Genomic DNA, 14306 nt, shown 5'->3' with positions numbered 1-14306 from the left:
TGCATCGTTCAACTTTACAACAAAATGTCCAGCTTCTTCTAGAGTAGTTGTATCGATTTTCACTCCCATCAATGGTGTGTCTGTTCACTCTTCATCCACTCTGGTGTTTACCCCCATCAGTTCTCCACAACTACTTCTTATCAAAGGTTGCTACCAATATCCATATTGCCATATCCAATGGAGACCTATTTTAATCTTCATTTTGTTGACTTCTTAGCACTCTTGAAACATCACCAACACCCCCTGCCCCCAGTATGTCCTTATCTCTTTACCTCTTTTACGGTCTGTTTGCCACCTCCTGCTTCTTCACCCATCTTCTAACATTTGAGTTCCTTGGAGCTCAGTCAAGGATCTTCTTCCTTTCTCTTTGCTCTGTACCAGACTAACCTCTTCTCTCACAGCTATTAATGTCATCCCTATATGGACAACTCTCATTTATATATGAAACCCCGACCTCTCCCCTGGGATATATCACTACCAGATTGACTTCTCCACTTGACTATCTCAACAGCATGTAGAACTCAATTCTTGATCTTCCCTGAAAACCTGTCCATCTCTCTGTTTTTATCATCTGTTAGTGACCTGGCTCCACATGACCAGAATCCTGGGCAGCATCCATGATTTCGCCTTTCCTTCCCATTCTCAAGCCACCACACCAAGCCCTTTCAATTCTAAATATCTCTCAAGTCTGTTTACCTCTCTCCATCACCACCACCACCACCTTAGTCCATTCACCATTATCTGATTGTGGTAGTCTCCTAATCTTATCCATCTTCAGTCCAATCCACAGCACCCAAAGTAATTTTCTTAAAATATTAACTATACCATGTTCATTCCAAGCTTAAAACCTTCCAGTGTAGTGTAGTGTATTTAGTATTTATCTATAAGAGATACTAATTCATCATGTTTCCATTCATCTGTGATGCAAACTGAAACAAAAAGTTTCATGAAACATACATTTCCTACTGAGGCTATGATACGTTTTGATATTTTCTAATCTTTTCTCAAATTGATTAAGTACCTTCTGCAGCTTGAGCCTCATTTAAAAGCACTGCTTCAATACCTTTTTGTTGCTCATAGAATAAGACCCATTCTCCTTACCATAGCACTGACGCCCTACATAATCTGGCTCCTGCCTACCTCTTCGACTTCATATCCCACCCCTCTTGACCTCAGCCCATTAGGCTCCAACCACACTGGTCCTCCTACAGTTCCTAAGTATACCATTTCCCTTCTCTCCTAGTGCCTTCCGACTTGCTGTGTCCTGTGCCTGAAATACGTTTGCCTCCACTCATCATCTGCTAACTTCCCTTCTTTCTCAGTTTAAATATCAGGCCTTGTCTAACCCCTCAAGCTAAATTGACCTCATCCATTATTCCTTACTATCACCCTATTCTTTCCCTTTGTAGTCTTGTCACAATTCTCAATTAGCATGTTTATGGATTGTAATTGTGTTTACTTCATGGTCCCTCCAGCGGCAGACTATAAAATGTGAAGGCCAAGTTTGTTGACCACAGTCTTGTTCCTGTCTATCTTATTTACTAATGCATAACTAGTGCTTCGCATGGTTCCCAGGCCATAGTGTATACGCAAAAGACATTCATAAAATGAGTGAAGATCTAAAGAACAAATGTAAGCGGAGCTGTGGAGATGTGGAGAGAGTTTCACGCAGAGGCAACAGCATATGCGAAGACTCCGTAGCTAGACACAGTCTTAAGAATTTCAGTGTTCACTTACATGGAGTCTGGACAGGCTGGTGGGCCAGATCAGGCAAGGCCTAGCTTAACCTCCCCTGTTGCAAAAGGTAGGTTTTCTTTTGACCCATTGGGAATTCATCGAAGGGTTCTAAACATGAAAGTGATATGAATTGATTTACCTTTTCAAACTATCCACACTGCCTAAGGAACAGATTCCAGGGAATAAGACTGAAATGGAAAGGCAGTGATAGCGTTGCAGGTTAGATACGATGCTGGCCTAGGCTAGGGAAGGAAGTGGCAGCAGAAATAAAGACGTAAATCAATTTGGGAGACATTTAGCAGGCAAAAATGACAGGACTTGGCCCTGGCCTGTTGGCTCAGCGGTAGAGCGTCGGCCTGGCGTGCGGGGGACCCAGGTTCGATTCCCGGCCAGGGCACATAGGAGAAGCGCCCATTTGCTTCTCCACCCCCCCCTCCTTCCTCTCTGTCTCTCTCTTCCCCTCCCGCAGCCAAGGCTCCATTGGAGCAAAGATGGCCCGGGTGCTGGGGATGGCTCCTTGGCCTCTGCCCCAGGCGCTAGAGTGGCTCTGGGCGGCAGAGCGACGCCCAGGAGGGGCAGAGCATCGCCCCTGGTGGGCGTGCCGGGTGGATCCCGGTCAGGCGCATGCAGGAGTCTGTCTGACTGTCTCTCCCCATTTCCAGCTTCAGAAAAATACAAAAAAAAAAAAAATGACAGGACTTGGTGTTTATAGGGGAGGTGGAGCAGAGAGAAGAATCAGGCATAGCTCAGGTTTCTGCTTTGACTGGGGTCAATCGCTAGGGTAAAATACAAAGGACAAACAGGTTGGAAGGAGAATGCCTTGAGTTGGGGGGAGGCTGAGGTTTTGGGGTGTCTCTGGGATATTCAGGTAGAACTGTCTGGTAACCAATTGAAAGCACAGGTCAAGAGAAATTTGAGGTATCAATTTGGGTGTTGGCAGCAAAGAGATGATAATTGAAGCCATGGGAGCAAAAGTGATAACTGAAGGAAAGAGCACAAAGAAGACAAGAGCTCAAGCCAAAGTCCTAAAGAGCACCAACATTTAAAGGCTTGGACAAAGAAGAGCCTGGAAAGTTAAAAGGAATTACCAAGAAAGTAGGAGAAAAGAGTGGTGTCACGGAAGTGTATTAAAGAGGAGGGAGTACCAAAAAGTAAAGTAGGATTAGCTCTGAAAAGATTCTGTTGGATTTAGGACACAGGCCATGGCAGACCTAGATGAGAGAGCAGTATCAGGCAAGTAGTGAAGGCAGATTGGAGTGGGTTGAAAGATAAGTGGGAAGTGGGAAAATTATGACAGTCAAGTGTAGGAGACACTTTTGAGAAGTTTAGAGAGGAGAGAAGTGGTTGGAGAGGGAGACTTTTTGGTAATCGTCGATTTGTTTTTATTTTATTTTTTTCTTCTTTTCTAAGTGAGAGGAGGGGAGATAGAGAGATAGGCTCCCACATGAATCCCGACAGGGATCCACCCAGCAACCCTCGTCTGAAGCCGATGCTCTGCCCATCTGGGGCCTTGCTGGCAACCCCAACCAAGGTATTTTTAGTGCCTGAGGCAGAGGCTCCACCAAGCCATCCTCGTGCCCAGGGTGATGTGCTGGACCCAAACCAATCCAGCCATGGCTGCAGGAGGAGGAGAGAGGGGGGTGGAAAAGCAGATGGTCACTTCTCATGTGTGTTCTGACAGGGAATAGAACCCAGGACATCCAAACACCATGTGACACTCTACCACTGAGCCAATTGGCCAGGGCTCCTTGATTTGTTTTTAGATGGAAGAGATCTGAGTATGTTTAGATGCTGATGGGAAGGAGCAAGGGACAGACTAAGTAGTTTGGTATCAAAAAGTCAAAAAGTTCCTTTTGGGTAACTTCGCTTTCCTCAGAGCAGATGAAGAAGTTGGGCATTTGGGGAGAGGGGCGGTTTAAATGGCTGCTGTAGAACACCGGAGAGGGAGCTGCCTAGGGACACAGTAGAGTTGTAGGTCAGCCCTGATGACCCAGTAAAAGCGAGGGACCAAGAGTTTATAGTGGCACAAATCTGTGAGTTTGGATAGTTTTCTCCAGCAGTGTTTAGCTGCCTGGGCATACGCATGGAAAAAACGGATAGTTGGACTGATCCAAGGTTGGGATGTTGCCAGGTGTATGCGACAATCCTGGGAACTGAGGCTATTGGCAAGAAAGGGGTGAAGTAAACACCATGAGGTCTGGTCTGAGCAGAGTGAAGAGTATCAAAGACAAGTCCTCTATGAGCTAGCTAAGCCATAGGGAAACCCTGGAACATGTGGAAAAGCTTCTGGAAAAGAGATTGAAGGATAAGTGGAGAGAGGAAGACCTGAGATGAGAGAGAAAGGCAGATTTGGGGGACTGAGCCAGGAGACTTGCCTGTGTGGGACCAGGAACGGATGGGGATGGCAGGCTGAGGGGGAATGTTAAAGGGGGTGGGGAGGAGGGACTTGGAGGCGGTCTCAGCGAGAAGTGAGGCGGCCTCCAGTGAGGGGGCGTGGCCAAGCGCCAATCCCGGGCGAGGGGGCGGGGCTCGGGTAACTGGGTCCCAGCGCCGCTGTGCCTGAGGCTGCCTCCGAGACGGCTCCCGTCTCCCCACCCCCCTTCCCGGGCTCCTTCCCGCCCGCTGCCGCGGAGACCCAGGCGAGGCTGGGGAGGACGGTGGAGCCGGGCCCTGGCCTCGCCCCTGCACCCGCGGCTACAGCATCGTCGGGAGGGATTGGCTGAGGGCGAGCCCCGCAGCCCGAGCGCTAGGCGCACACGCGCGCCCCCCACCACCCCCGTCCTCCTCTCCCTCCCCTCCCCTGCCCGCCCCTCCGCCTTCCAGCCTCCGCTGCGGCGGGAGGAAGAATCCTTTCCGACCAGCCAGAGGAGCCCAGATCGATTCCCTTTCGGGAGAGAAAAGAGACCCCGCTCTCCTAACAGACCGACTCGCCCCGTGGCCTTGGAAGTGGCTCGCCGCCTGCGGGAGAGCCCGCGCCCAGCGCACCCCCGACCCTCACCCAGCCGCTGCCGCAGAGACAGCGCTCCCCAGCGGGCCCCCGGCCCCGCCGAGCCCACTCCCCGCGCGGGGCCCGGGCCGGCGATGCCTGGCACGGCAGCGGCGGTGGCCGCGGCTGCTGCTGGTACTGCCACCGCTGCCACGGCTGCTGGCCCCGGCCGGGGCCGGGGACTCGAGGCTCCGCAGTGGGGCTGAGCCCGCAGCCCCGCCCCCCGAGCCTGAAGCCGCTGCTTTGCCGGGCGCCGGGCCTCCTCCGCCCGCGCCTCCACCCCAGGAGCTGGAGCCAAGCGGGGAGCCCGGGCCCCGCGCCCAGGCCCGGACCATGCAAGGCCACCGAGTCCCGGGGGGCGCCGGGCCTTCCGAGCCCGAACACCCGACCGTGAACCCCCCCGGCGCCGCTCCACTGGCCTGTGCCGACTCAGACCCTGGAGTCTTGGAGCCGGGACTGCCGGTGCCCAGGGACTCAGGCTGGGCTCTCGGTGGACCCCTGGATCCCCAGTTTGCTGGACCCTCAGACTCCAGCCTCGCCGCTACTCCAGGCCCCCGAGTCTTGCCCTGCGGCCCCAGTCCACAGCACCACCGGGCCCTGCGCTTCTCCTACCACCTGGAGGGCTCGCAGCCCCGGCCTGGTGAGTGATCGAGAGAGCTTGGGAGCCCGGCCACGGGCCTGGTATTGGGAGGGGGTTCTTGTTCTCGAGCTCTCCAAGCTCCACCGTGGGGCCGGCCCGCTCATCCCACCCCTTCCCTTCCTCCTAGGCCTTCATCCAGTCTTTTCAACCTCTGTCCTTCATCTTTTTTCTGTCCCCTGTGCCCCATCAACCCCTCCGACCCCCTTCTATCTGATGAGGCTAATGGGAGAGGGAGCACTCCAAGAAAAGGGGCAAGATTGGAAGGCAGTAAGGGGGACTTGGGGGGAATAACAGAAAAGGAGTCTCCCATTTGCCAAGCGCCTACATTGTGCCAGGCACTGGGTTGGGTGCTTTACATGGGTTTTTGTTTCATCTTCAGGAGCCTCCTGTGAAGTAGGTATCATTAGCCCCATTTTGTAGGGGAGGAAACCAAGGCTCAGAGAAGTTAAGTAACTTGCCCAATGTCACACAGCTAGTTTGGAGCCAAAATTCAAAACCAGACCTATTTGAATCCAAAGTCTGTGGTCTTTCTGCTTCCCCCAAACTGAGGTTGGAGACCATGAAAGTAATGCCAAGCCTTCTGCTTATGTGATTTTCTTCTGTTCAGCAGCTCTGGAGTATGAGTGGAAAAAAAAAGAGGGATGGTGGATTGATCCAAGGTTGGGGCTTTGCCAGGTGTGTGTGTGGCGGGAGGACAAGGGAAGGAGGGAATAGAAGGTGCTGATGAGAAAGGTGGAAGAGGTGAGCCTTGGAGCCAAGCTGGAGGGGAAGGCTGGGGCAACTGGTGGGTAGGGAGACAGCGGAAAGGTCAGGGCAGGCAGAAGCCAGTTAGAGTAGAGCTGTGAAGCTGCAGGGCTACAGGGCTGTTTGTGAGTAGAAATCAGGATGCTTGAACTTGGAACTGCAGAGGTGGAGCAGCTTTTGGTCAGGTCACAGATCACTGCCTGGAGAGGCCTTTGCACTGCACAGACCTGAGGGGCTGAGGAATCCAGCAGGGCCTCCTCCATCTGGGAACATTCCCGTATGGACCTAAGTGGCGGAGCTCTAAAGGAAGAGCAGTGTATATCTGTTCTGCCTTCCACTGGGCTGCACAGAGCTGTTGAGCCCACAATGCAGGCAAGGTGGATCCATTGCTGCTATGACCTTGAGCTAGTCATGGAACCTCTGGTAGTTTTCAGGGTTTCCTTTGGTGTGGGCTAGATATCCTGCTGACAACAGACCTTTAACCCCCTGTCCTACATGTTGCTCCTGCTGCTTTCCAAACTCCTCCTGATAGACACTGTGTGGAGCAGGCTTCTCAACCACTTTACTATAGCACTTTCTTTCAGATCCCCAAAACATGCCATAAGCACTCCCACCTCAGGACCTTTGCATCTGCTTTTCCCTCTGCCTGGCAGCTCTTTCCCCTGCTTTCCACCTGGCTTGTTCCTCATCTTTCAGGTCTCAGCTCAGATGTCACCTTCTCCAAGAGACCTTCCCTGACCACTTTAGGTAAGGCTGCTTGTGAGTCTCCATGGCAGGCGCCAGTGCACTTCCATCCTTGTACTTAGCACAGTGGGCAGTGATCTCAGTGCATGTGTCCACTTGTTTATTGCCCACCTCCCTCCACTAGAATGTGAGCTCCATGAGGGCAAGGGGATTGGATCTCTTTCGTTCACTCTTGTACCCTCAAGACTAGTACAGTGCCTGGCACACAGTAGGTACTCAATAAATCCTTATTGAACAAATGACTGAACAAATTCAAAGGAAGCACATGGTAGGTCCTCAGTAACTATTGTCTGAGAGAAGGACAACTGGACTCCTGCCCTCCAGACACTCTTGGTCTGCAACTCAGTCGCTGGGCAGCATCTGGAACACTGGTCCTCTGCTCAGTACATGGTGGTGATTCTGAGTTGCCTTCCCACTCCACCAGTCCTTCCAAAGTACCCATCACAGTACCCACCCTGAACCACTCCACTCCTCCCCAAGAATGTTTCCAGGATCTTTTTCCCAATGAAGTCCTCGCCTTTGTAATTGGTGGGTGTCTTTTTTTTTTTTTTTTTAACTCCAAGATGAGATTCAGGGCTTAGAAGGATGTCAGGGAAGGACCTGGCCTCACATCCAACTATTCATAACTGACTCACTGTGTGATCCTGGGTGAGTGACTTCCTTTGAGCCTCAATTTCTTCATCTAGAGAATGTCATGAGGCAGATATGAGATACTGGTTACAAAGCCTGCAGAATGAAATCTTTTTTTATATAAACGCTATTTTATTTTTAATTCATTGTGTTGACATGGTTTCAAGTGTCCCACTTAATATAACACCCTCTACCCACCGCATTGTGCCCCCCATGCCCCATGCAAAGATTCTTTCCACCCTATTTTAAAAAGTAAGAGAAAACCTTCTGAAGAGGAGGTGGAGGAATTACTCAGGCCCCGACAAGGCGGGTGCTGGGCCATGTGATTCACAGCAGCATGGGGCGTGAGAGGCCTGCCTTCCCTGCTGCCTAGCCTGCCCAGGGGTAGGCACAAGTGCCTGCTTCTCTCTCCACGGCACTCGCCTATACTTGGCCCATAGGCCCAGAGAGGGCAGTGTAGGTGTTTGTAAGGTGCGTGTGCGCACGCGTGCGTACGCGTGCGTGTGCATGTGTGTGAGAGAGAGAGAGTGCGTGTCCCGAGCTTCAATTAAAGCATTGAGACATTTTAGTCCTCATGTTAAGATTTCTGTGTGCCTGCTGGCTTCCTCTCTCAGACTGTTGAGACCTTTATTGAATTGCAATCCTTAGGACCCAGTGGCCCATCCTGGGAGGAGGGGCTTTTTAAAATATATATACCTTATCCATATAAAGAGCCTTGAATTGCTTCAAAGTGCTTTCTCTTTTAGTTACCCTGATTTCTGGTTGGGGTGGGAGTAGGGGTAATTTTTTATATACCTGTTTCCTAGATGATCAAACCTACAACCTCTCTGGGTTACTGAGATAGCCCAGTGAGATGCCAGAGAGGACTTTTAGAGAGTCAGAAAGGAGTTCCAAGGTGTAAGTTTGCTCACAGAGATTTGGGGGGAACCCTGTTCCTAGAATATCCTTCCAGATGCTGGGAGGGTGTCACTTGGGGCCTGACCGTACCTCAGTTGAGAGAGTGAGACCTAATGTTTTCTCATGGGTAGTGAAAGGACTGACCATCGAAGGAGGCAGCAAGAGGAGCTGGCTCCTTCTGATTTGCAGCCTGGGGCATCGTCAGATTCCAGGAGTTAGAACTGGAACTGGACCGGCCCTGGATACAGCCTGGCTCTGGGTTTCCCAAACGGGGTGAGCATCAGAATCCCTTATTGACTTTGAAAACATAAATGCGATTCCCGAACTCCACCCTAGAGCTCCAGAATCTTGGGAGTTGCAACCCGAGAATATATTTTCAAAGTTCCCCAAGTGATTCTGATGCACTGCCTAGAAGAAGAACCAGCGGTCAGGCCCATTTCCCAGTTGGAGCAGTGGAGGCTCAGAGAGGCAGTTTACACACTGCCCTAGTGAGTCAGTATCATTGGGACCAGGAGAATGCATCGGGTTCCCCTCTGAGGCCCTCTCCCTGGGGCCCTCTGCGGGCCTCAGTCACTCCTAGTCCCAAAAGGTGGCTTGGGAGCTAAGCTACAGAGAGTCAACCCCTCACCCACATACACGCAGACACTGTCTGCCTCAGTTTACCCGCTCAGCCCAGCTCTCATGAATGGCTACCATTTGGCAGGTCAAGTTGGAAGGCAGTTGCAGTTCTGCAACCCTAAGCAAAGGCAATCCTGGCATCAGCAGTGCCCAGGACAGGACCTGGTCCTAAAAAAGAACTCTAGACGGGTGTCAGCAAGGTTTGTAGAGCTAGGAGGAGCACGGAGGGCAGTTTAGGTAGGAAGTTCGGTGGGAGCAAAGGCACCGAGACATGGGAACTAGGGCTGGTTTGGGGAAGAGTGGAGAGAAAAGGCTGGCAAAGAGACTGTATGCTGAGGGCAAGGGGCAGCCCTTGAAGGGTCTATTAAGCAGTGGAGTGATATGCTCGGAGGTGTTTGAGAGGCCCCTGTAGCTGTATGTGGAGAGTGTATGGTAGGGGGGTGCAAGAGAGGGGGCGGGAGACTGGCAGCTGGGGGTCGCGGTCATCCCAGCAAGAGGGGGTGGTAGGTTTGGTTTCAGTAGTGGCAGGTGAGAGGAAGATCTGAGAGACAGTTTAAGTGCTAATATGGGGAAGCCTTGGTGGTGGCTTGGATCTAGAGGCCGAGGAAGAGGGAGAAGTCCAGAATCTGGTTGGGGGAAGATACTGACTTGTGCTTCAGACATATTGAGTTTGCATATTTGCATAAAGCAGAGACCCATTTCCCATACACCCAGGGTAGTGGCTATTGCAGAGAATGAGGGGGGACTCCGGAAAGCCAAGTCAAACATTGATAAAGTAAATTCCTGTGGCTCCCTAGATGTTCTCCCTGTTGAGGGCATCCTGAGAGACCATAGAGGGAGGCTGCTTGTGGTAAGGAGAAGAGGAGACTTTTAAGAGGAGGGGGTGATGGATTCTGCTGGGTATTTTTAGAGAGCAGCAGTTTGATCCAGGGGAGTGTCTGAGAAAAGACCCATATTTGGTTCCTCGTCAGCTGGGGCCTTCCAAACAAACAACAAAATGTAAAGAGGCCGGGTAGCTGGGAAAAGGACTTTCCTAGGCAGAACTGACAGGATTGAAGTTTCCAAGTTGCAGAGAGTTGGCACCCCATTCTCGGAGGTGCCTCTGTCCCTGGAGCAGTGCCCAGCTGGTGCTACTTGCTGCCTCGAGGGGGAGTGGCAGCTAACAGTTCCCCAGATGGACTCGGCCATGCCTTTCTGGGGGCCAGTTAGCTAAATGCCTTAGGCAGATGTGGAGCTGGCCAGACGCTGGCTGGGTGGGGCTAAGACCTGTCTGGAATGAGGGCAGGAAGCACAATCTGCCACTGGCAGCCCCGCAGAGTTAAGTTCCCTCATCTGGAGAGAGCAGATAGCCTTAGAGCCATGAATCCAGCCTCTCTGGTCTCCAGTACCCAGTTCCTTGGACATGGAAGGTACCACACCTCCAAAAGGCGCCTCAAACTGCACACAGGGCTGGAGACAAGGCTACAAGGCAGCAGGAAAAACAACCTGGGCACTCCTGGCACTGCCATGGGGTCACTGTGCCCCAAGGCTTCCCTCTCCCCTCGGGGCCTTAGTTTCCTCATTTGGACCCGGCCATTGTATTTGTCTGGCGTAATAGTGTCAATAAATACGTGGCGAGCAGTTCAGCAAGAGTGACAGAAGGGAGAAAGGAGGGCATTTCTGCACTAACAAACACTTCTTGAGGACTTGATATTTGCTTGGCCCCGTGAGAGGTAATGGATGGGTAACAAGGAGACACAGTCCCTGTCCTGGCAGAGCTCCTTTCTGGCAAGGAAGACATACATACATGACAACTCATTCCAAGCGCGCAGGCAAGGAAACAAGGACACTTGCATTGGGATCTGAAGAAAAGAATAGGAGTCCACTGGTAAGAGAAGCAGGAAAGCAGTTCATGCCACGGGGACCTCACGTGCCAAAGTCCCGGGTGGAAGAAGGCACTTTCGAGGAACTGACAAGAAGCCACTGCGGCTGGAGGGTCAGGGTGGGGAAGTGTTCCAGAGCTGGGCCTCACTTGTCCCTGTGCTCAGGAGTTTCTCCACCCTGGAGGCAAAGCAAAGGGAGCCCTCCACGTGGCTGCAGGAACTGAAGGGGACTGTGTCTCAGCACGCCGGTTGTGGTGTTGCGAGTGCCTCGTAGAAGGCTCAGTGGATGGGAGGAAAAGTTAGGCTGGAGTGTAAAAAAATGTGTCTGGATTGTAGCACTCCTAAGAAGTCAGGTCTGCAGGACTGGCGTCTGACTGGATGTGGGAGTTGAGGGAGAGTAAGGAGCCATGGAGAAAGCCCAGTCTGTGGCTTGGAGAGCTGGGTGGATGGAGGTGCCATTCCTAGGATGGGGAGGCAGGAGGAGAAGTCATCCAAGGGCCCCGATAGGGATGTGGTTTAGGGTGCAGGGTCCGAGCAGCCTGAAGACAGGGCATCTTGGTGTCAGTACCCAGTAGGCATCAGCTGTGCCCATCTAGGCCCCAAAGCAAGGCAGAGTGGGGCATGAGGGGCACAGGTGTGTGACTGGGGCCCAGAGAGGGAGCAGCAGGTTCTCTCGGGTGCTGGAAGCTTCTAGCCCTTGGGGTGCTTCCTGCTTTGCCGCTTCCCCTTGGCCCATGGATGGAAGGGGATGGAAGGGGTTAAGTCATGGAGGGAAGGGCCTGGAGAAAGCGGGAAAAGCAGGACTGGGACTGGCATGGCTGTCCCCAAGATGCAACTGCTAAAGAAGCCCTTCCACAGGGGCCTGCTGAGCCCGTGCCTCTGCCCACATCGTGGTGTGGCCGTTGCCTTTACCTTCACCTTCTCTGCTTCCCCTCCAGCGTCGGCAGGCTCCCCTAGGCGGGGCCTCCCAGCATAATGCATTGCAGGTGTGACACAGCCCCTTCCCCACCCGGAGTAGCCGAGAGGGGGCAGGGACCGAAAGGGTCTCTCTTTGTGCATCTCTCAGGGGCTCCAGCCTACAGACCCTGCTGCCGGCTCCACAGAGAATTCCTTCAGAGATCTCTGTCCTGCACCCCATGGCTCTGGCAGGGTCAGGCAGTTGTGAGAGCCCCCCAGGTCCAGACCTGCCACTTTCTAGCTTCCTGTGACTTCGGGCCAGTCAGCTCACTTCTCTGAGCCTCGGTTTTTGCATATAGAAAGTGGGGTTATTGTCCCCACCCCACCACCTAGGGTTGTAAGGATTAAATGCCACCAGGAAGGCCCTCAGCACTCATCATGGCACATTGCAGCCCTGTTCAACAAAGGCCCGGGGCGGCGCTTTTTGTCCTGCCCCTTTGCTTCTCTGCGCCTGCATCCCTTCCTGTCCCTGTCTCCCTTCCGACTTGCCCCTGTGTTTTCTCTCTCCTTCTCTAGCTGTAGTTTTCCTGTCTTCTGCCTTGTCTTTGTCCCAGTCTCTCTCTTTTCCTTCATAATCTCTGTTTCACCAACTCTTACTTTGACCAGGCCTCTAGTGAGGGGAGGGGAAATGAATGGGTGTTGGGGTCCCTGGAGTCACACACAACATGGGTCACAGGGGCCATCCCCTAGTGTCTTTGTCCTCACTGGGAGGGAAACCCCGGCCAGCGTGGCAGCCCCAGCACCGGGTAATTACTGCCCCCAGTGCTCCCAGCTGCAGCTCCACTCCCTTCCCTTCCTGTCCTCTGAAGTCCCCAGCCCCTCCCCGGGGTGGAGCAACCACCCCCATCCTTCTCTGCCCTTAGGTCCAGAGACACAGGGAGGAGGTAGCCAGGCCCTCACAGCAATCAAATAACTGGAGAAGAGAAGGATTGCCTGTATTCCCATGTGGTTGTGGTGTGTGTGTGTGTGTGTGTGTGTGTGTGTGTGTGTGTGTCTGGCTGCCTGGCTGTCTTTATCCCTGTGGGTCTGTTTTTTGGATATCTTAATGTTCTTGTTTCTCTTTGTCCCTGTGTAAGTCTGAGTGTGTGTCTGTATATCCATGTGTATCTTTGAGTCTGTATATGTTGTTACATGTTCCTCTATGCCTGGGTGTGTGTCACCTTGGCTCAGTCTAAGCCCCTGGGGGTTTATAGATATGTCTGCGTGTGGGTCTCTGTATGTAGATCTTGTATGTGTGTGTGTTGTGTCTTTCTGTGCTGTTGTCCATCTCTGTTTGCCCCCTAGTGTCTTGGTGGTGGTGGCGGTTAGTGTCTTGGTGGTTAGTGACTAGGTGGTCACACACCTAGTGTCGTGGTGTGTGGGAGGGGGGTGCCTGACTGTCTTTGGCCTTTCCTGACCCTCCTGCTCTGGAACCTTCTTGCAAACACCCAGGCTCTGTTCACTGTGTCCTCAAACACATTCTTCACTTTCCCACCTCTAGTATCTACAATTTTGCTCACTTTTCTTCCACACTCAGTCTATACCTGTAAAAACACACTCCATCCTAGACAAGGAACTCAAAACCCACCGCCTCTAGAAAGTCCTTGCCCCTTCCCTTCCAAATGTTTCTTTCCCAATTCAGCAAACATTGACTGAGGATGTGCTCTATGACTGGACATAGGCACACTTGAAATCAAGTCGCAGCTCAACCACTTCTAGCTATATATCCTCAGGCAAGTTATTTTGCTTCTCCATGCCTTAGTTTCCTCATCTGTAAAATGGAACTAATAGCACACAAGCTTGTTAGTAGGATGTTATGCAGGGAAATAACAAAATGCCTGGCCCAGAGTAGGTACTCAACAAACATTTGAGCCCCCATACCTTATATCTTCCACTAAAAAGTGAACACTAAGTTCCAGAGAGTTCTGAAAGTGCTTGTAATCCCCTGCTCTTTTCTCCAGGTGTCCTGCCCAGGGCAGAACATGAATTGGACAAGACAGAACAAAATGCAGATTCCAGTTCAGGGAACTGCTGACAAGTATTGCGTGAGCCAGCTCCCTGAGCCTTCTCAGGTCCAGAGGAGACTGGGCCTTCCAAGGGCTGGAAGAGGGGACTTTTAAGGCTGCCACCCAAGAGCCACAGCACATAGATAGGGAAGGAGGTAAATGGTAGAGATGTAAGGGGCTTTGAGGACTATCTAACTGAGATATAGCAATATGGTGGTCCACAAGTGGAATTTGACTTGCAAGTTTCATTTGGTCAACTCACTATTTTTAAAACTGGAGATATCACATAAAAGCCTGGATTTCTGATTCTCAAAATATTGCAAGATCTGAAAATAAAGGGCCCTGTTACTTCAGTGCAACAATTAAATTGAGGGGAGGAGCTATGGTTCCTATTTTAGGAGAGGCTGTACTCTCCAATTTACCCCAGTCCTCACCATTCCCTCTTGCCTTAGCCTGTCCCATTTGACAGAATGGTCTTCATTTTATGCAAGGGTCCACACTTTACA

At 52.0% G+C, this 14306-nt stretch overlaps 1 protein-coding gene across 1 annotated transcript in view; it reads left to right on the top strand.

Moving 5' to 3' along the window:
• The first annotated feature begins 4291 nt into the window (after positions 1–4291).
• Positions 4292–14306, top strand: part of FGD1 (FYVE, RhoGEF and PH domain containing 1) — a 40437-nt gene continuing 30422 nt past the window's right edge. The window contains exon 1 of the mRNA XM_066248876.1: positions 4292–5363. Within this exon, the coding sequence (XP_066104973.1) occupies positions 5057–5363 (307 nt within the window). The 5' untranslated portion in view covers positions 4292–5056. The remainder of the gene's footprint in view (positions 5364–14306) is intronic.

Source organism: Saccopteryx bilineata, chromosome X, assembly GCF_036850765.1.
Source record: "Saccopteryx bilineata isolate mSacBil1 chromosome X, mSacBil1_pri_phased_curated, whole genome shotgun sequence".
In the NCBI taxonomy this organism is placed as follows: Eukaryota; Metazoa; Chordata; class Mammalia; order Chiroptera; family Emballonuridae; genus Saccopteryx; species Saccopteryx bilineata.
Note: the sequence above shows the minus strand (reverse complement) of the source record. Positions and strands in the feature narration are given on the sequence as shown.